Below are 23,311 nucleotides of genomic sequence, written 5' to 3'. Positions count from 1 at the left end.
TTTTTGTGAAAACACTTTCTTATTATCTACCAAATTTGTAAAAATAGTGCATTAACACTTGACAATTGTATTAACACTTGTGGTCAATTTTAGTTTGTCAGTCCCACATCCTCATTTAAGTTTTCCTTCTTCTTATTAGTTCTCCCTTAAAATTATTTCCACTTACTAGCTCCACATCTCCCCTCATTAATCACTACCCTCATTCTAACTCTTGTTAAATCATTTGTTAAAATTTCAAATAATTATAAAAAAAATTAAGTAAATCTACAAAAAAAACGAAAAAAGTAAATAAATAAAATAAAAATAAATTAGTCAATTCAAATACAATTAATTTCATGTAATTAATCACGAATAAGATTCACCATGCCTATTATTTTAAATCTGTTTTAGTGGTTTTAGTCTCAACGTTTAGCAAAACAAAAATTGACGTCAATGCTTAAGAAATGAAACCTTAGGTTCAATTCAATCCAAAAACAAGACATAAACTAAAAAAAAAAAAAAACTAGCAAAGATGTATTAATCTACAATGAGGCTTAAATCAGATCAGCCAAAAAAAAAAGCTAGCAAAGATGTATACCTTCTATGTAAGGTGTTTGATTCTCAAATTTATTCTTTAAATTAGGGTTGATATAATGGCCTTTTGATTGCTTCATCTTGTTAGAATCTCAAGACCATCTTTTTATCTAAAAGATAATTCCTATTTTAAATTTACACATGTCTTATTTGTCACTTGTTGTTGGGCCCTCGAGGGAAGAGGGCTAAGTGTGGCCCAATATTGAGAAACATGAAAGATGTAAAGAGAAACTTAATTGTACATGTGATATAATACTAAGACTATAAAGAAAGAACAATGGTAGCCGAAAAATTAAAGAACTATAATTCAAAAAAAAAAAAAAAAAAAAAAAAAGGATAAAAGGTCAACTTGAAAAGTCTATATAACATCTTAGACCATATCTCATTGATAGATATATATTTTTGCTCACTAGTCACTATATATAAATTCAAAAAAAAAAAAAAAAACCAATTAAGGACTTGTTCACTTCAGCTTATTTTCAGTTCAGTTCAATTCCAATCAGTTCAGTTCAGCTCCTAATTTCCTTCTCTCATAAAATATTCAGTTCAGCTCAGTTCAATTCAGCTCCAATCAGTTCAGTTCAGTTCAGTTCAGTTCAGTAAATGAGAACATACCCTAAGTGCGTTACGTCCATTTTACAAGATCAAGGAGGTTTCATTTTAAAACCATATAACAACTTAGGTTTATAAGTGTTTACCTATGAAAATTTTACAATAGTCATTTGAAATATGATTACCATAATGTTTTAATGATTATATAGTGCATAATTGACATATTTTTCCAAGTAATTAATTATATTACTTTATTAATGGTACTAAATATTATTATCAACATTTTTTTTTATTTATCAAAATTTTAGTTTCATTTATGTAATTTTTATTCTTATTTTATAGTTTCTTGAAAAATATTTATTTTATGTTGGATTAAAATTTTTAAAATTTATATTTACATTGTAGATATTATAAGACTAATTGTGGTCATTTTATAACGTGAAAAAATGAACCGATCATTTTATATATCATTAAAGTATTATGGTAGTTTAGTCATTTTTCAAACGACCGCTGTAAAATCATCCATTTAACACACTCTCTCTCTCTTTCTCTCTCTCTCTCTCTTTTTGTTTTTTTAAACGCGGGAGACTCGATCTCATATGTTGTATGGAAGTGTTATGCTTCGACTTGAGAATTATAGTTGTCATACAATGAGAATCCCATAGTTATGAGCTATCCTTTACTCGTATAATGTAATTTAAGGGATATATATTACGGAGTAGAATGTTAGTAAAAAATATATGATCATCACTTTTTACTATTGTATTTATCAAATTGATTACAACACTTCTATATTAAGAAAAAACTATTAATAATACTTCAAACCTCTAATTACTCCAATTATTAAGTTCAATACATATGAAACACATGTTTGTGGTCCGATCCAAACCAAGAAAATAAAGAGTGTTAGTTGAAATTTGTACCAAGTAATGGTGTGCAAGCATTATATTGAAAAACTAGTTGATTAAACCAAGTTTGTCAAATGCATTCTTAATATTCATAAATATCCATGGAATTGCACTTTCATATGATATTAGAGATACATTAAACTCTAATTAATTTTGTTTCCAATCATTTTGTCTAAAGAAAATTTATTCTCCACTCTTTTATTTCCAAGTGATAAATTGCATGAGAACTAAATATTATTATTCCTTTGGCCAGAATTTTTTTGGAAAGCCAGCATATTGTAGAATTCTTCTTCTTAAGGGTCGTTACATTATGAAGTAATTTTTATTTTTTTTTTTATAAATTTTCGCGCTATTGGGAGACATAATATGAGTCACAATATACTTTTATAAACTAAATTGAAATACTTTCCAATAAAATGCTCCCCAGAATCCTAAAAAAATTGTGATAATATTTTGATAGTAATTTGACACAATTTTGACCTAAATTTTTTCCTGTTCCATTATTCGTCGACGAGTAATAAAAAAGAGAATGAAATCTAAGATATAATTTGACCACCAGTACGATCATAAAATAGCTAGCTGTTATATATACTTGTATATATATCTTAGCTTTGAGGGCAAAGCATCAGATTCTGAAATGAATTATTGTTCAATTTATTCATGAGTTTTTGATTCTTAAAGTGTATATAAATTATTGCTATAGAGAATACACGAAAGAGATGATAATTGCCTTTGAAAGTGAATCTAGGGATTCCTTGAATCTTTCTGCTGAGGATAAATAATAATGGTGGTCCATTGTATTATTATAGTTAGCCATCTTTTTAAGCTAGACTAGATTGATCTATTTCACTTCATTGAATTAGATCACATGTTATAGTCATTGTCTGTAGTCAATATTCACGTGTTCTTCAATTTGTCTAGTCTGACAATCCACTATTGATTGTTTGCTGGTTCACTTTGCTTGTTTGATAAAGTATGGGTTGTTTAAAAAATAGTTACACAAATTCCTATCTAAAAGATAAAAATAGGACCTACTTTCCACTAAATCCCCTCCTCTTTTTCTTGTTAAGGTGAGTGAAAAGACAAAAAAACTACAGAGCGAGTATATACAATCAACTCATAGCAATTTTTAAGCGAAATAACCGACTCTATTTTTGATAAATCAATCAATACTCAAAGCCAGCAACCAATTATTTCATGCATATTGCCTAAAAGGTCATTTAACAAGCATATGCTTAATGCTTTGGTCATCTAATCGAGCACAAATTATTTTAATTAAATCAAAAACCAATTTATAATTGGCAAGAATCCAGGCCAATTATTGAGCAAAATCATGTATAGCACTATTGCTATGCATGCGTACATGCACAAGTTCAAAATTTAACATATTCAAGAGCAGCCAAATAAATGTCTAACCTTGAGAAATGTGTTGATTTTATGTGTTACGCACTATACAATCAACTGATAACTTTTTCATCACATAATGAATCCAGTGATTCATTGGCATTAACCTAATTTAATTATCTACAACCACATTATTGCATGATCAATATCCTTATTGCTTTTATCACTCCAGAAATGCATAACTATAACTCAGTTTGTATGATCCAAAAATTGATGATTAAATTAGCATGCGTAGTAATGAAGAATTTGGAGGAGGTGATTTATGTACATCTCATTGTTGTTCCATGATAAAGAGCTCGAATTGGAAAGTTCAAGTGATCCACGTGTTGATGTGTACATAGGAAAGCAACCGTGCAACAGACTAGCTTGCTAATCAAGACGTAAATCAATACTCTAGATTTCATTTAAGATTGTGCTCCTGAAACTCTTAGTAGAATTTTTGACAAGTATATATACAAAAGGTGTGGCTTTTCTCGCCTAGTCTCTCCTTACAACGCTTGATTTTGTTCTAATTATTTAGTTATTTAGTTCTTTGGACTTGTTCCTCATTTGAACAAATAATATATATATATATATTTGGATTGTCATTAAACATGAAAGACTTTTGGTAGCGTACCACAAATGAGAATTTGTAGTGAGTGCATGTATATATGAACATGTCAGAAATTTACATATTTGATACTTCATCAGTCTCTTTAAAAATTCAGCAAAATATAACTTTAATGTAGAACTTTAATCATTACTCATGAAGATCAAATTATATATAATCAAAAGTTGATAAGTAAAAAAAAAAAAAGAATATTATAATATGACTAATCATACAAATTTTCCAAAATAACATTTTTTTTCCATTTATATATATTAAAAGTACAAAAAACTAACTCATGAAGATCAAATTATATACTACGTATATGGAATGACATGCATATGAACTTCCTCGACTCGTTAACTCGTTTAATGGAAGAATCTGGCTCGGGTTAGTAAGGTTAGGGTGGTGTTGCATGTGGAAACCCTAGGGTATTAATGCTAAATAATTATGTACTTATGTAGGTAATCAAGTAATCACGGCATATTAATGAAGAACAATTGCCGTGTTACGCATGTAGAATCTAGAATAATGATTCTCGAATATGGCAATGCTTAACGTTGAAAAGTTAGTAAAAGACATCTAGAAACATACACATGTCAGAAAAAACTAAATAGAATATGAGAAACATAGACGTACTAAATACACAGCATATACATAAATACTTCGTACTTAGTATATAACAATTTTGTAAGTCAAATTACAAGCTAGTCTCCAAGAGCTTTATATAGCTTCATTACAGACAGGGACTAAGCACATCCTAGTTAGTGCCAGTTTGATTACATTATCGATGATATTAAGACTCATAAACGACAATAACGAAAGCAGATTTGTGGATAGTTCTGTTACTCTGTTAGTACATTCCTCCTGCAATAACAAAATGTGTTGTTTAACACACCGCAAACATAAGAAGTAATATGCTTGTTTCTGAATATATACAGCTAGACAAAGAGGAAGATTTCTCACCAAAATTTCTCGGTGTCTTGCAGCTGAAGCATTCCATCCTGCAGGCATAATTGTGCATCCCACATCCTGGTCTGTAAATCCAAAAATGACATAAATAGATGGAAGATTAACAGATGTTTATATATGCACCAATTACAGTGGTTAAATGATATTTCCATACAATGCCATAAATAGACAGACTAACAGATGTATATTAGGCAGTAGAACGGAGAACTTACCCAGTGCAAATCCAGTCACCAGATTTCCATCCAGGAGGGGTAGCCTGAGAACCATACCCTGCACCGGAGGACATGACATTGCTAGCTCCACAGCATCCACGAGCACATTCAGGTTTCTGCGCGCCACACCTGTAGCAGGTCGTCCTGCTAGCATAGTTGTGGGCCCCACAGTTCATAGACTGGCAGTACCAGTCCCCTGCCAACACTTGTGTCCTGTTGGTGGCGGTGTTGTGTCCATATGCTGAGGCATCATCCTGCCCACCATACTTAGAAAATCCACAGCTTTGGCATATCTCTCGCTTCTTGAAGTTAATGTATTGGCATGCTCCACACATCCAGTCCCCTCCCCAGCTCATCTCTTTCCCCTATGAACACCCCCACCCCAAAAAGGAAAGCAATATTCGTTAGAAACAGAACATTAATATGTTATTCAGTTGTCATTATTAGGCAAAACTTTGCAACATTAGTGTTCTGTCATTCCTCTTTCAAAAGAAACATTGTTCTATTAGCAAGTCATGATTCATAGTCTCTAAAGATTACCTGGGATAATTAAGGAATATGAAATGGTTGAGAAGAAGGTACTTTCAATGAAAGAGCAAGATATATGAAGATGGAACTCGAAATGAATTTAGTTCGGTAAACAATGATGCCCTTTTATAACTAAATTTACGCTTCCTGTGTACGGACATGAATGTTAACATCATCTTCATTGTTCCCTCTATCTCTTTCATGCAGTCACCTTAAATACGGGATTCCACAAGTTGACAATTACAAACAGAACCCTATAAAATGTAAGGCTTTAACTGATATACAACTAACGACATAATCTGTTATCATATATGTTAGCAGTTAGCAGAAACTTGTGAAGTGAACTGATAAATTGACCCCTCTGACGTAATGGGATTCCAAAAGTAGAAATTACACACAGAACCACATTTATTTTCCTGTTTTAAGTTCAAATTATACACAATAAACTAAAGCATATCTGTAATCATATATGTTAGCAATCAACATAAACTCAAGAAGTGATCAGCAAAATTGACCTTTTATCTTTTCTGATTCCCTCTTGCACTATAAAGTTCTTTATGTTCTTATTCCCTTCAATCATCAAATATCCTTCTAGCAAAGGTGTTATTAGGGGATGATGTTATTTGAAAGGGGACAGCTTTCACTTGGAGCTTAAAACTTTCAATCCTCTCATGTGAAAGGATGTATGAATCTGATGCACACGACATCAACGCAAAATGTGGGACTTCCACTCCCATTTGTTTGTCTTTCAAGCAGGTTTCATCATATAGCCCCAGTGAAATCATCAGGTTTATATGGTATGAAAAAAATGCCATAGAATAAGGGGGGAAATATGAAAAAGAAGATTGTAAATCTATGGAAACAGTACTTTCATCTCATGCACATCCTGAGCAAATAAGAAACAAAATGCAAGAAAAGAAAACAAAAATCCTCAGTTTTCTTAAGTTTGGATTCCCTAAGTGCATTAATTCAAGAGAACTCATATCAATTGTGGATGCTGTCTTACAGTGTAAATCTGACATGGCTTTCCCACCAAATACGAGGGCTACACCTGTAAAACTTAAAAGTAATAACAGAACAAAGGCTCATATCTTTTTTGATATTATCTATGAGTATGATTGATAAAAATCCAACAGCGACAACATATAAATTAATTTGTCCCTTGAGTGGTTTTTTGATTAAGGGTCAAAAACTGAAGCTAGAAAAAATTAGATGCTTTTTTTTCCTTGAAGCATTAAATGGCTTTCAATTAGTTCCTAGCCGACTCTTAAGAAAAAGTACCATATACAGATATTCTAAGAAACATCAACCTCCCCCACCCAAAAAGGCAAAAGGAAAGAGATAAAAGGTACTGGTTTCCCTTCAGAATAACTAAGCAGAAACCTAGATGTAGTATAGTGCATGAACTCAATCTATGATGATTTCAGCTGATTATCGATTTTTTTTTTCTTCTTAAAAGAAAGAGCTATTTGCAGAGAATTGAAAATCTTATATCAACCTCATGAAGCAGTACTGGACCTAAAGAATATCTATATCAAATGACAGGTTAAGGTGTTAAAGCACAAGTAATGAAGTAATCAAATAATATCTCAAAGGCAACAGAGAATATACTGCAGGGGCAGAACATAAAAACTATAACGGCAGCATGGAGGCCATATCACCCCCTCATGGGAGACGACGGACTACAAGTTGACATGGCACATGGCAAACAATGTCGATTTTCCACTTAGCTTGCTACTTTGTTGACTCACAATTTTGATAAGAGAGAATCCTCATCATGAAGTTTTTACCAAGCACACTGAATATTCTCACATGAAGGAAGATTTAAAAGGAAAAACCTTAAAGACAGATGAGCCCTCTCTTACACTTTTTTATTCTCCACCTGTGGTCATTGCAAATATGGCTCAATAATTCTGAAAAGAATCCCCATCCTGACAGCAATCACTCAGCAAAAATCGCTGTTGCCTTTTCTTTTCTATTCTCTACGCGTTCTGCAAACAGGAAAAAAAAAACCCCTATTAATCCATGAATGATGCCGTTGCTAGATAAGCCTCCACAACTAACAATACTGCACCTGGATGCTTTTACAGGAAAGAAACAAGTAACACAATATGAGGTGTCAACACTGCAAATTGTAGAATCGCTAATCACTTCTTCCCTTTTTTTTTTCCAAACCTAAGGTAATAATTAGGCCGGATAGTCAATGAGATCGAGTGGCCTTAGTTGTAGACTACTTCATATAGACAACTACGTACCCTTCTGAGTCTTTGCCCATTGGAGCAACAAGAGGAAGAATTATTACCACCTCTTGTTCTCTGCCAGCCTTCTAAAAAAAAGAGAGAGAAGGAAGATCACGTAATCATGACAATCTAAAACTCTCCTCTAACACCAAAGAATTTATTTCATCTAAGTTTAAAATTTAATTGCCAAAAATAAGCAATTCAATAGGTGCAAAGCAATTTAGCTACTTATGATGCATGAAAATGGCAATATGTCACCCAACATGGCAACAAGGCTTAAATCCTATGCGAAGTCACTGAAATAAACTATGCACGAAACTCATGAATCAACCCGGTCTGGTCCATTTTCATAAAATGTCACCCTCTTACATATAATTTAGTTTCTATATGAACATGATTTGCTTACCCAAACTGCTAGCTCTTTATAAAAGGAATCTCTTTTATTTCTGTGAAAAATAACCAAATGTTTGCTCTCGATTTATATATCATTACATGAACCAAGTAACTAAAATTGATTGCCTGGAATAATGTAATTTTAGGACACGTAAAAACCTTATTCCCATGTCCACCAATCAAGAAAACAATTAGAAGCCTAATTTGACTTTAACTCTCCAAGGCATATTTTAAAATTACAACAAACATGTTCCTTGCATGGGTAATAAACTTATTATGAAAAATCTAACTAACTAATATATCTAATTTAATTGCCAAACAACAGCCGCATGCTGTGCACCATGTCATACAGCTGCCTGATTCTTCCATTTCATTAATAACAGACATAAGTTGCTGCAGCTGCAACTTATTAACAACAAAATCATGCTCCATGCCAAATTATATAATTATATACACTATATCTCATGATTTACTCCATACGCAACTTTATATGTATAATTAACAATAATATTGGGCATTCCCATACTCCTAACGAATTTGAGAAAGGGCATGTTGGAAAGTTCAATCATAAGCCATAGCAATACAACTTTTTTTCAGTCACCCTGAAGTAGTAGTATATGGAACAATCAATCTTGAACAAGTGAAGTATTTAGTAGAATCAAACTTTGCTTAGGTTATGTATCATCAGAAAAAAAAAGAGTTGAAAAGGCTGTCTAAGAAAACTTATCTCAGCCCCCACCCCAAATAACACCTTGCAGATTTGGATATTGTACATTAAGTAATCCAATATAGAGGGAATAAAGAAAAAAAGGATACTTCAAATTACTATCCTCTAGTCTCTCCCATATTCAAGGATGTGTGCATGAACTTGCCTGTTAATAAAATAAGCACCCTTTATCTGCAATGGAGCAGAATTATTAATCAGAACCCTGAAATAGATCCTTTAATTTAATATTGTTTTCCCATACCAGGGAATCTCATTTTTAAGGAAACGACTCAAGTGAAGCAGGGGAACCCTTTGTAAAGGCAAATACTCTTCTAGCATGATGTGCACATTATACTCAGGTCCCACCTAAAAAGAAGTTCCTCAACTACTATAAAAGGGGTCACCACTTAACAGACCAAATACCCACCAACTACCTTTTAACACTTCTCTAGCTATCAACACTCATAAACCACTGCTTTCAGTTTCTTCCTTTTTCTGAAGCTCCAATTTTATCAGGTTAGTTCCTCGAGCTCTTTCTATCTTATGAAAGTAATGCTGTAGTGCATTACATCATTCAACCTATGAGGTAAACTGATGAAGTTTCAAGGACTTCGTACCCTTTATGCCCCAACTGCAACCAAAAAAAAAAAAAAAGGAAGTACAAAAATGGAAAACAAAATAATGATCCTTAATCAACTAATGCAAATATAAAAAATGCTTAAGTACAATGTTTTAACTCCTTTTTCCCTTTTTGGTTACTGCAGATAAAGGCAAGAAGAATGAGCTCTCCAGGGGATTGGTTGTGTGGTGCATGCCAACATGTAAACTTCAAGAAGCGAGAATCATGCCAGAAGTGTAGCTTTCCAAAGTACGGAAGCCAGGCTGATATCCCATATTACATTGATAACACAAAGTCTAGTAGGACAGAGGTTTTGGCCGGAGACTGGTACTGCCAGACCATGAATTGTGGGGCCCACAATTACGCTAGCCGTACAAGCTGCTTCCGCTGTGGAAACCTTAAATGTGATTATGGGACTGTTGGTGTTGGTTATGGAACTGGTGACATGATGATGGGAGCTGGAGGATATAGCTCAGAACAACAACAGCAACAACTCATGCCAGGGTGGAAGGCTGGAGACTGGATTTGCATGAGGTGATTTAATTTAGTTCTTTACTAACAAAGACTGTTAGTCTTATTCTCAGGCTTCATTAGTTATGAGATGACTAAAAATGACATTATTGTGACTGCAGACCTGGATGTGGTTTACACAATTATGCATGCAGGATGGAATGCTACAAGTGCAGATTACCAAGAGATTATGGTAATTCATATATCTCCTCTAGCAAAATTTATTTGTACTAACTATAAGAAAACATATCTCAAGGTTTTTTCTTTGGGCAGGTGGAGCAATGTAAGAGATAATTAATTTTACAGAGGCTTCCATGATCTATTTCAGTTTCTATTGTAACTTTCTGAATCATAGCACCTATTGAGGAATTTTTATTTTAAAAAAATCCTTCTACTTTTAAGTGTAATTTTAGTCATTGTAAGGTGCTATGAAAGGATTAAGTAAAGCCCAAAAACGGTAATTTTCTGGGTTACAAGGAAAATTCCATGTCTTACAAGTGCAATTCCTCCTCTTTTGGCCGCTACTTGTTTAAGCAATGGCTAACAACTCTCATTTAAAAATATTCCATTCTGGGAATCACTCAAGTCTAATTTGATTTTAGGGGTTTGCTTCATTCTGCTAATGTGTTTCCCTTTCAAAGGAGCAATAATTAATGAGCCCCTTTTGGCATAAAATCTTAAAGAGTAGCAGCATGCAGATAAGAACCTGATGCTGCGCTTTAGAGCATGGGTTAAAAAAAAAAGGTCTGATCCTCTGTTGGTCTTCTGAGTTCTGACTTCCCAATGCTAAATTTGATGAATTCCGCATATCCTAATTTTATTCCATATACAAAATAATGAAAAGAAGTAAAGATTTACCTCCAAGCCCTAATTGTTTGGTTTAGTGTGTTTGTTGCATTATCTTACATGTAATGCATGAAGAAGCCGCAAAAAGTATAGTACTATTGCGTACCCCATATAACTTTATAAGTGAACTTTTCAATGATTTTGTGGGTTCTTAGAAGTACAAATTTTATATATATTACAGGTTATGATCATGATCAATGTGCAAAGGAAGTGACAAAAAAAAAATTCATAACTTACCACGAGAGCATTGGTTTCACTGGAAGTTCACAATAGATGACTCAGTGCCCACACTTGCAAGTTGCATTCCATTACTTGGCCACTTCTGTTGCCCTTTTTTCTTCTGAGCATTGTAAACCACAAAAGATTTAATCAACAAACAATATGATCATTTTCTAAATTGAACTCATGATTATGTGAACAAAAAGAAGAATCAAAGTCATCCATCCTGCTATCTATACCATAGCATGCATTACGTGCTCTCATTGGTCCATGCTAATGGCCTAGCATCGAAATACAGGAGTAAGTGGCGTATAATATTCATAATTGTAAGTTGAATACAGGATTTTCTCTCTAGACAAGTAGAAGATGTAGAGTGGCATATTTCTTTCATTTTCCGAATCCTCTTTTCATTGGAAATACAGATATTCCCCCCCCCCCCCCCCCCCCCCCCCCGTCTAAGCTTATGATGACTGAGCTTTATATTGAAGCTCAAAAAATCAGCAGAATGTAGAGGTTTGTAAAATTTAAGTTGAAGAGATAAAATACTGATTTTCAGAAACAAAAGTCTTAACAGAATCGATTTCAGGACATAAAACTGATATTAGCAATTGCAAGCATTGATCCTCCTATCTTAGCTTATTTACAGTTGCATGAAATGAAAGAAACCTACTTAAAAGAAAATCCCAGTAAACATAGTGAGATCAAACTTGAATTGCTCCAAAGCATGGCTAATTCTCCCTGTCAACAACTTAAAAATTCCCAAGAAACATAGTGAAATCAAACTTAAATTACTCCAAAGCATGGCTAATTATCCCAGTCACCAACTCACCAGCCTAAAAATTTCCTTATCTTCATTACACCCATGACATAACTGAGTCTGAGCCCTTTTTCTAACATTTGCTCCACATCCTCATATGGCAAGTTGGCAGCCCTTTGGTTTCCAGCACCAACAAGTAAATAAATACTAGTAAATGCCAACTAAAGCTTCTGCAAGGAGAAGGAAGGTACCTCAAGAGCCAAGAACCTCGGTTTAAGGTTAAAAAGTTCTTGTTCACTAAAAGTCTAAAAGATTAGCAGACCAACTAGTGACCGCAGTGGTGCTTCCCCCAATTCCTCATTATCACAACAGGTAAATCATCGAGTTCATGATCTGTGGACAGTGATACAGTTGCCTTACTCGAAGCATAAAATCAATGTGCTCCTAAGAATAGGACTGCTAGCATTCCCTTACAGAGTCTGTAACAGCCAAAAATGAGATCTAAGATAATGTTATTTAGGGAAAATAGAAACTAAGTGCAGGCAGTTTTTGAAACAAAAGGGGAAAGAAAAACATATCGACTTTTAAGTTTTGACCCTAACTCTGAATTTCAGAAAACAACTATTTCCCTCAAACCTACTGGTTACAAGCTACTTTTAAGAAACATAATTGTCTTTCTTCTGAAACATATATCAACGTTTAGACTCATTAGGGCACCCTGTCAGCAGTAAGATACATAAGGGATTGTTATTGTAATAACAAATTGTTGTAGGAAACCCCCGAAGGAAATCAAAGGGTAAAATCAAACATTGAACTTGATACCATAAACCATACTAATCATGACAACTGACAAGTATTCTGATAGATGCAACAGCAAACTGAGCGTTAAACCACTAAACGGTCCCACTTACACAGTTTTACTGATAGTGTAAGGGCATCATGGGTACAAGTTGAATACCAATAAAGATGAAGATTAGATACTCAACCAATTGGTGACAGAAATTAGGCACATGCTTGAACTGTTTCTTCATACCATATAAGAATAAATGTTTATACCTAATTATTTTATTGACAGAAAATGCGCAATCTGAGGCCATTATAAAGTAACTCATAGAGCTCCAAGACCCTGCATTTGAAGCGGCTACATAAGCATGAGAAGAAGAATAGACACTAAAATGATTTTATTATTTTTTTTTTTTTTAAATACTCTAAAATGATTGATAAGAAGATTATAATAGCTTAAGAACAGTTTTAGCAAAATGATGAAATAAACCAGCTAAGACATTAAACCAGAAATTGTTGTAAACATAGAATTGATCAATAACTTTCTCCTACCAGCCCTATCAAATATTAACAAATATGCAAGGAAATGATCCAAGTACATTAGAGTGACAAGAAGTTATGAGAGAAAGAGTCAAGGTCAAAAGTGATGCTTTTTGACATGAATTTTTCTAGTCAAAAAATTGCAGGACTGTCACGACAACATAGCTGTGCTGTTGTTCTATTGAGCTATTTCAACAACTATCACAGGCCCTGGATTTCAGCCCCCTTCTAAATAGTTTTCATGGCCAACTCAATTTCAAACAATACATACAATTTTCTTTTGTGTCCTCTAATTAATCATCCAGATAGATTCTTGCCAAGATAGCCTCAACCTTAACAACCTTATTTTGATCAAAGGAAGAAAGAAAAGCTCCTTGTATCAGAACTTTTTCTGCCAACTTGTCAAGTATCATCTAGTACATTTATCCCTTTTTTACCAAACCTTTCTATAAAGACATCTAGGTGAGTCAGGAAAAATAGTATCAGAATGAGCTGCAACAATGCAGGCACTGCAGCCTTCCCAGAGATGCATTAACCTGGAAAATTTATCAATTGAATACAGATATAACATCAATCGGCTGCTTCTGCAATAGTTACATAATAACAATAATAAAAATTGTTTCTTCCATCCACCGATATACAGATAAACAACAGCTGAAGCCTGAAAAAATATATCATTATGAAATGTACAACGATTACATAAATCAATGCTAAAGCAGGGGGGAAAGCCAAAAATTTCAAAATGCAGAACTGCTATATGAGCAATCTTGTGTCCTCAAGTACTCTAGCTTTAAGTTAGAGATTTCCTCAAACTTTAAAGCCTGATTTTATACCATGTAATTAAGAAAATTAAACTTCACTCTATGTTTTTGATGGGCAGATATATGTGTGTGGCTTCCAATAAACTTGCTTCTGATGTTTGGGTTTCCATACTTGAGTGTAACCTTAGATTACTAAGGTAACTAGGTAAGACAAGAAGTGGCCTCCAGTGATCAACAAATTATTAGTGCTAACAGGGGCACCCTCTAATCCTATAAGGAGAAGTTCCTGGTAATCTGGTATGTATAAAGAAAAGGGCAGCAAAGCCATGGATGCCATCCAACTCCTAACTGCCATACATTCTTCCCATCACGATGAGATTGATAACCCAATAGGCAGGAGCAAGTGCCATGATCACTGCAATAATCAACAACAAAATGTCGACAACTAAGATTGTTTGTTTTCTTCCCAGCTTATCGGTCATCTTCCTACCAACACCAGGGATTACCAGCACCAAGTACAGCTCCCATTACAGCCATGACCATAATACTTATGTGAAATTTAAACTTGGCCCGTGTTTTTTCATTACAACTATTTCAAAGTCCTTAAGAATGTACAAAAGAGAAACACTCCTGCAAAAATATTTAAACAATTTGGGACTTAACACATGCATATGAAGGTGAAGGTGACATTTTTCACCAAGTAGCTTCTTCAACAACATAATTTGTTATTTTCATTGAAGTGTTTCAAGTCTTTATCTCTGCTTTTACTTAACTGTGTCATCCATATCAGCAGTGTTGCCCACAAATTCAACATTTTATACAAAACAACCCCAACCTCCCAACCAAAAACAAGATCTTAATCATATAAAGCATAGAATACAAGTATTTTGGTAAATTTCTACTTACTTAAATGTCAAAAAAACAAAAAAAGTTTCCTCAACCTAGGACTTAATTCATTTAGACATACACAAGTATTTTAATTTGTAATTCATTTGACCCCACTTGTTTTTCTTTATAATGTTAAAGTCGCGAGACATCCCTAGTACAATCGGAACACATCTTACTTGTACTCCTAATACATTTAAATGTACACTATGAAATGAACACGTACCCGTTTAAGAAAGGGTCCAATTTGGCCATGGATCATAATGTTATGTAATTCTTATCAAAAACCCACTTTAATTTTACACCTGCACAGTACATACCAAAGAGAATGTGGGAAACAAATGGGTTTCTTTTAGGCATTTCATCAAACACCTAATTGGCGAGGCACTAAAATTGTCGTCACACTAAAATAGGGACATCGCATGACATCCAATCACAAAGTAGAACCTAGAATGTTAGTGGAATTCAACTATCAAAAAAATTTCAGACAATATACCTGAATTTAGGAGATGAAAATCTCTTTGATTCTCAAAGGACATAACTATACTTGCTGTTGTTGGCTTCTCGTTTAAACTAGAGTTGTGCTTCACGAACTATTTATTTGGGTGAGTAACTGAGTTTATTACTTTAATACAAGTTTTTACTTATTTCTGTTGCTTTAGTATAATCTAAACTTATGTGTCTTGTTTGTAGAGGTAACAAACGCGTTGTTTGTTGTTTGTTGTTTTGATAGTGTTTGTTATGTTTTTTTTTTTTTTTTTTTTTTTACGAGGACAGTGTTTGTTATGTTGTTCGAATTGAGTTTTGGCAAATTATTTAACTTGATTGTGGGTCTAATTGATACGAGTACTGTCTATTAAATTTATCATCGATCCTCATTACCATTGGTTGGTGTCTATTAGGGTGAGAAGGGTCTACTATATTTCAATAATATAAAAATTAAATCATCTATATCTATATCTATAATAATAATAATATTATTAAAACTCAAAGAGACAACATGTTGACGACATGTGTCACTCTTAAGTCATTATGAGATTTATGACATGGCGTCACATGGATAATGACATGTCGATGCATATAATTATTTGGATCATATTAAAACCCTTAAAACTCTTGGAATTTCGATCTATTAATACCATTATTGTCCTATTAAGTGGAAAACCATTTCACATCAATACTATCAATACTATTATTTTAAAACAAGAAGTTGGAGGGACACTTGTCCTCCTCCTATTTTTCATGTTTTATAATAATTTTTTTTATTGCCAAAAAAAAAAAAAAAAAAAGCCCTCTTCCATCCGCCCATCCCTTAAACATGCCTATTCAAGAAAAAAAAAATTCAAGGCGAAAAAAATAATTAAAACAGAAATTAAATCAGAGGTGAACAAACACAAATGAAATTGGACAATTTTTAGGAGATTGAAAACATTTGTGAGGGTTTTCTTTAAAAGAAAATTTTTTTAAAAAAAAAAAAATCAAGAAAACATCTCTTATGACCAAATTTACATATTTACTAATCATGTTTGTTCTAAATACATTTGTAGGATTATTATTAAATTTTTATTTTATCTTAAAACAAAAAAAAAAAAAAAAAAAAAAAATACTATTATTTTAAAACGGGATGTTGGAAGGACACTTGTCCCTCATCCTGTTTTTCCAGTTTTAAAATTATCTTTTTTTAATTACAAAAAAAAAAAAAAAAAAAAAAAAAAAAATACATACATCTCTTTCATTGAAAATAATTTTTTTAAAAAAATCATACATCTCTTCTATCCCAATCTCCTAATCATGCCTATTCAAAAAAAAAAAAAATTAAAAAAAATCATTTTTCTTCTCCATTTCAATCCCCTAATTATGCTTATTCAGATTGTAATTTTTTTCATCAAAAAAATAATTATTAAAACAAATTTAGTGTTTTATGTCAAAGGAAGTTAATCTTATTCCAATTCACTATGCATTCATATTTAAAGTTTCTCTTACGTATGATCAAAATTTATTTTCCACATTTAAAAGAATTGCTATGTTTGGTTTGCAGAAAGGTCATTGTGGACCAAATGACTAATAATGATAGAAGTTCAAATTGGGCTACAAATTCTCTTTTGGTAAGCATATTTCTTTTATTTTATGTATATTGCAGAATAATGAATTAGAATAATAAATTTGTAGCCCTTATATGTATATATATTGTATTGTGGAGTACAAGATTTCTTTATAAATTGTCGAACAACATTTATAATTTTAACTATAAAAGACGACAAATTGTTTAAATTTGATAGAATTTTAAGTGTATTGTACATTAAAAATGCTAACATAACACTATTGTTATAATATTGCCTATTATTACTGGTATAAGATTCGATAGTAATATATACATATATATATGTGTGTGTGTGTGTGTGTAAAATATTGAGAGGCCATATTATTTTATTGATGTTTATGTTTAAAAATAAAAAATTACAATAAAATAAACAATCGTGCATCGCACGGGTTTAAGACTAGTTGATTCACCATAAATAAAATTTCCTTTTAATCTATTGTATTTGTTGTTTTTATTCCACAACAATGCCATTTTATTTTATTAATTACTTAATATTCCTTTAAAAAAATTATACAAACTTAAGATAATTTTTTTAATTTGTACTTAAACGAAATTCGTGGCATCGCCCGGGCCACAAACTAGTTATTATTATTATTAAAAACTCCAAGGCAAGGAGTGAAATTTTTCCATGTGTCAATTTTTTTTTGTCATTTCGCCATGTCACTTTTGCAATTTTATTATTGTATTTAAATGTGCTTGATTACTTAGAATAATTAATTAATTCAGTTGTTTCAAAAAAATAATAAATAAGCTTTTATTACCCAAATTAAGTTTTCAACCTATAGTTTCTAAGCACATTGAAGTTATTGATTTCAAATTTAAAGAAAAAAAAGGTGTTACTTGCAAATCAATAGACTAGCCATTATTATTATTATTTATTTTGGTCAAAATTGAAAAGATGAATAATTACAATGTTTTAAAACTGCTTTGACCCATTAAATTTGTAAAATTATAACCAATATGTATTCAATATATTTATCCCTATAAATTAACTACCCAAGGAAATGATACACTAAACGGTCTAAACCTCTTGGATAAATATTTTACTTGGTGAGTATTGTGTTAGGTGAGTATTTGTTTACTATACCTTACTTGGCATCCAGTGGATATACTTTGCATGCTTAACTCATATTTCTACACTTTTAATAAATCACCCCAAATTAGTAATGACCTATATACTATGTTTTAAGCTATAAGTAGCATTTTGGTTCGATGATTGTGTAATAAGTAGTATGTGGAATTTGCTATATTTTAATATGAGATTCCATTTGTTGATTTGTTTTATAGTTCACTCAATGCTCTTATGGTTAGTGCGTGTAAAATTCTTCGTTATTCACTACTTATGCTCGGGGTGGTTGAATATTAGTTCAATATGGTTCATTTGTGCATCCAATTTAGGAAGAGTATTATGTTTATTTGTTTAAAAAAGGGCATATTATATGTAATTATTTGTCATGTAATTGAATATGAAGAAGAGAAACCAATCCGGGACATTGCCCGGATCACTAACTAGTTAATTATCGAAAGTAAATCGATTTTTAAATATGATGAAAAATAAAAAAAAAAAATTATAATCAGTGACATCAAATTATTAACTTAGTCCTTTTGGCTCGATATATACATACATACACATATGTAAAGTGTTTGTTTTGCCCCTCCTAAACCATGTTGAGAATTAAAAACAAGGTAAACAACTGTGATATTTCGTCTTGATGTACATTGACTCTTCACATGATGCGCGTCTGGATGAACATTGACTCTTCATATAATGTGAGTATTATGTAGATAATTAATCTACACTTATATGATTATGTCAGTCGTTTAATTTGCCTCTTCTAGACCAGAGTGAAAAATAAATCATTTTTTTATACAACATGATATCTTCGTCCAGACGCATATTGACTCTTCAACATATTCTATGATACACGTACATCATAGCACAAGTAATCTTAAAATTGGTAGTTCATTAATTTTGAAAGATATGAAATTTATGAATACACTTTTTAAGATACATGTTCTATCTATAAATTACGTAATACGAAGTACGTAGTAATATGTTTTATTCGGGATCACAATGAACCTTATTAATTTTTTTTACGAATTTGCGGTATTAAATTGAACATTAAATCTTAAAAATTATAAATATAATATGGGCTTTCCCCTCTGAAAATATAAAATTAAAAAACCTAAAAATTAAAAAATAAATAAATAAATTAATTAATTAAAATTACATCTATAAAATATGTTGGATATTGGGCCAATTGGCCTTTGGAGAAATAAGAGTAGTTTGGGTTATTAGGGCCCAAAAAAATACCCATCATATCCATTTACCCTTATTGTATTTAAAGGGCAAGTTTGGTTGTTTACAACTAATTTGAAGAGCAGAAGAATCTATAAATAGTAAATTAAGGTTAATGGTGTAAATTAAGATAATGAGCCGTTAGGGTTTTAGGTGTTTAGGGTTTTTCCTTATAAGTTTCCTTCTTTCTCTCTTCCACCTTCAATTTCCCATTGTCAAATTCTAAACCAAGGCGGCTAGGGTTTTCAATTTGGGGTTCCCATATTTCGTCCAATTATAAACCCACTACTTTCCAGGTTCTAATTCTCAGATTTATAAATTAATCACTCCAAAATCTCTTATTTATTTTAATATATACTAATCAGAATTCAATTATAGTAGTACAATTCTTTGTTTCTCTCTTATCAAATCTTCGCTGTAATTCCCCAATTCTTTGAAATTCTTTGATTTTTACCTTTTTTTAGGGATTAGATTGATTTTGATTAGTTGGTATATCAAAAGTTTCAATCTTTGGTCTTAATTTGATCTGGGTTTGTTGAAATTGATTGATTTTGCATCTCAATTTTCATCAAGATGAGTTTTTCTGATTCTTTTTCATCGTTTGTACCTTTTCCCAATGGGTTAGATTCAATGGGGTTTTGGCCTCAATTTAATGGTTCAAATGAACAACCTGAAGTAAATTCAGAATTTGATCATGATCTTCCGCCATTAAAGAGGTCTAAGAACTCATCAGATAACCTACCTAGCAATCTGACTCATAGAACACCTCAGATGAATCCTCCTGTTAATCAGCCAACTGGGAAAATCTTCTTTAAAACCAGGTTATGTGCAAAGTTTAGGATGGGTCAATGTCGAAACGGCGAAAACTGTAACTTTGCTCACGGTGAGGAGGACTTGAGAAAGCCGCCTCCTAATTGGCAAGAACTCGTAGGCGGCCGAACCGAGGATAGAGGGAATGGTGGGAGTGATAATTGGGAAGATGATGATAGAATTATTCATAAGATGAAGCTTTGTAAGAAGTTTTACAATGGGGAAGAATGCCCTTATGGTGATAGGTGTAATTTCCTTCACAAAGAGCCTGCTAAGTTTAGGGAACCGGCTCCGGTTCGATTTAGGGAGAATTCTAGGGAGAGCTCTGCTATTAGCATTGGTACTACAGGGCCTCCTATGGTGCAGCAGCAACAATCTAGGGCTCCTGATCAATATGATGTTCATAGGATGGTGGCGGCGAATGGTAATGGTAATGGTAATGGTAATGGTAATGGTAATGGTAATGGTAATGGTAATGGTAATGGCAATGGCAATGGCAATGGCAATGGCAATGGCAATGGCAATGGCAATGGCAATGGCAATGGCAATGGTAATGGAAATGGCAATGGCAATGGTGGTATGGATGTCATGAGGGGGAATTCGAGGCCGGTTTATTGGAAGACAAAGCGTTGTACCAAGTTTGAAACAACAGGGCAATGTCCTTTTGGGGACAATTGCCACTTTGCTCATGGGCAATCAGGTATATACCTTGACAAACTTGGATTGAATATGTCAATAATTTGCTCTATTATTAATTCTTGTTCTTGTTATGTCTCGGTTGTTTTAATCTATTGTTGGAATTAGCATCTATTTGCTTTATTACATGTTTTATGAGTTAATCTCAAAACAATTAGGACCTGTGCTGGCTTTATCTTGTGCATATGAGGTTGATTGTTTTGTATCTTATCCGTTAAGAAACTAAGATAGACTTGTAAGAATGTCAATTGATGACTTGTTTCGTCTTGCCATTATTCCTGCTAAACTTGTTGAGAAGTACATGGTCAAACCCGATTTGATAAGTAATTTACTTGGTTTAGTTGAGCTCTTTCTAGTTTTACTTATTTTACCAAATGTTTTGAAAGTGTTATATTGGTTTATAACTGTTTAATGATGTTGTTGGAGTAGGAATTATCTCAGTAGTTAAAACTTGTCAAATAAGGATAGTTACCATCTTGCAGTTGTGCAACTCTTGTTTCACCCTTGTCAAAATACCATGTCTCCTGTTTTAGACTTGGGGCAATTTGCTTCATTATTTTGTTCGTGTTTGTTGAAATTGATAATTGAATAAGAACTTAGTTTGAATCTGTATTGTTGTAGTACATTGGAAAACATCTTTCTTTTGTTTTCTCTAGATAGTAGTAGATAGGGGTAACGCCTTTTAGTATCCGGGCAAAGACTGTATTGACTGTATTTGTTATAAGGTTTGGAGTGTACTCTTCTAATTCAGTGCTTGGTTTGATTTGATGATCTATGATTGCGTTCTGAAGATTCAGTTTAGCTCCGTGGAACGTTTCTAAGCTACTGTTACTATATAATTCATACGAAGTATTGATTATGGAGACCTATATTCAGATTTTGTTAATAGAAAATGAGATGTCATTGCCATATTGATTATCTTGACTGATTTTCGTGATAGAGAACGAGATACAATTCTCTTCCGTCACTAGATAACCCTAGCCATATTGATTATGCAAACTATACGTTACAATGCACTTGTGGTAGATATGCTACTGTTGCGGAATCTATGCATTAATCCAATGCGCACATGTTTTTTGAATAGATATGCTACTGTTGTAATCTATGCATTAATACAATGCGCACGTGTTTTCTGAATCCTTATCAGGCTTTGTTCATTTTCCAGAGTTGTTGCTACCTGGTGGTCGTCCAGCTGATGCTGAACCAGTGACAATGAACTCTGCTCCTCTAAAACCTGTTTCTGCTCCTCTTAACGATCCAACACCCACAAAAATTGATCTCGGGGTTCCCTCTGGACATGAAGGTCAAGGAAAGAAATGCATCTTCAAATGGAAAGGAACCAAGAAGATTAACCGCATTTATGGAGATTGGATCGATGATTTGCCCCTCAATCTACCTAATCAAGTGGAGGGCTGAGTTTGAGTGTGCCAGTTTTGCTAGAATCTATGGCTTTGGGTGTTTATAGGTATTCATCAATATCATCATTGATATAATCATTAGGACTTTTGGGTGTGTTTGCAATTGTCTTAAGCTGAAGCCTTGTTTGAGGGTAGTAGGAATTTTTTATTTTATTTTTTGGTTTTTTCTTAGCATAATTTTGGGTGGATGCCCTACTTTGTCTTAGGAGTTTTGTTGCGAATTGTGACTTGCAAGTTGTAATATATATATGGTTGCTAGATGCTAATATATGGGCAGCAATAGCTTTGTTCAGACTTCATAAATTCAGATGATAATAGAGGGAATTATAATAAATGATGGCTTTTGTTTTGCAACTTATCTGTCTTCTCCATGATAATATGATTCTTCTTCGTATATTTAACCTACTACTCGTACTATGTACTAGCTTTAAGACTTGTGCGATCAGATTGTATGGATTAAATTATATGAGTAATAAGGTTTTACGAGTTAAGACTCGGTCCGCTAATTTGGTCCAATCTGGCCCTAAAAAGGGTGGCTTTTGGCATTGCAATAACATTTTAGTTAAAAATCCAAATTCGGCTTGAAAAAAGCCCAAAAATCCGCTTTAATATTTTGCGGATTTGGACATGAAATTTAATGTTAATGCTTGGCCAGGTCATCCCAAATTTTTTTGTCACTTCTAAATTTGTTGTCATAGGTTGAGAGTCTTGAGAGTTGAGACTTTGAGAGTGCCAAAGTATTGTAAGAATAAATTCAAAGACAAAGCCCATGAATTAGCCCACAGTTTGCCATATAATCCTGTTATCGTCCCTCAATTTCTAAAAAATTAACTTTTATGTTTCAAAATTTTCAGTAAAACATCTTTCACGAAAATCTTGATCAATTTACTCATTGTTGAATTTATGATGATATCAAGCGATTATCTAGTTTATTTGATTTTTTTTTTCTTTTGTTCTCATGTTCATAGAGGTAATGATAAATTAGTTAGGGCA

The 23,311-nt window shown here is 32.8% G+C and overlaps 3 protein-coding genes across 5 annotated transcripts; 2 read left to right on the top strand and 1 right to left on the bottom strand.

Annotated features, from left to right (window-relative positions):
- Nucleotides 1-4,683: 4,683 nt before the first annotated feature.
- On the bottom strand, nt 4,684-12,408 carry LOC145579823 (uncharacterized). Of its 2 annotated transcripts, XM_081637085.1 has the most exons (6): nt 12,277-12,408; nt 11,287-11,389; nt 7,601-7,726; nt 5,208-5,572; nt 4,990-5,060; nt 4,684-4,890 (listed from the first exon to the last, which is right to left on the bottom strand). In XM_081637085.1, exons 4-6 carry the CDS (start codon nt 5,561-5,563, stop codon nt 4,877-4,879), a joined length of 441 nt encoding a protein of 146 aa, XP_081493211.1. In that variant the 5' UTR covers nt 5,564-5,572; nt 7,601-7,726; nt 11,287-11,389; nt 12,277-12,408; the 3' UTR covers nt 4,684-4,876. The 2 variants fall into 2 exon arrangements, with proteins under 2 accessions (XP_081493211.1, XP_081493210.1); XM_081637084.1 differs by lacking the exons at nt 7,601-7,726; nt 11,287-11,389; nt 12,277-12,408 and adding an exon at nt 5,748-6,759.
- LOC145579822 (uncharacterized) lies at nt 9,503-10,722 on the top strand. The gene is made up of 4 exons (XM_081637083.1): nt 9,503-9,590; nt 9,839-10,227; nt 10,326-10,396; nt 10,477-10,722. Exons 2-4 carry the CDS (start codon nt 9,854-9,856, stop codon nt 10,488-10,490), a joined length of 459 nt encoding a protein of 152 aa, XP_081493209.1. The 5' UTR covers nt 9,503-9,590; nt 9,839-9,853; the 3' UTR covers nt 10,491-10,722.
- A 7,186-nt stretch (nt 12,409-19,594) lies between the features above and the next one.
- On the top strand, nt 19,595-22,610 carry LOC145578525 (zinc finger CCCH domain-containing protein 39-like). 2 transcript variants are annotated; one of them, XM_081635832.1, is made up of 2 exons: nt 19,595-20,904; nt 22,048-22,610. In XM_081635832.1, the coding sequence occupies exons 1-2, from the start codon at nt 19,968-19,970 to the stop codon at nt 22,314-22,316; spliced, it is 1,206 nt and encodes a 401-aa protein (XP_081491958.1). In that variant the 5' UTR covers nt 19,595-19,967; the 3' UTR covers nt 22,317-22,610. The 2 variants fall into 2 exon arrangements, with proteins under 2 accessions (XP_081491958.1, XP_081491959.1); XM_081635833.1 differs by having other exon boundaries at nt 19,596-20,904; nt 22,066-22,610.
- Nucleotides 22,611-23,311: the final 701 nt, after the last annotated feature.

Source organism: Chenopodium album, chromosome 14 (genome assembly GCF_948465745.1).
Source record: "Chenopodium album chromosome 14, dcCheAlbu1.1, whole genome shotgun sequence".
In the NCBI taxonomy this organism is placed as follows: domain Eukaryota; kingdom Viridiplantae; phylum Streptophyta; class Magnoliopsida; order Caryophyllales; family Amaranthaceae; genus Chenopodium; species Chenopodium album.
This window is presented reverse-complemented; position numbering and strand designations above follow the sequence as displayed.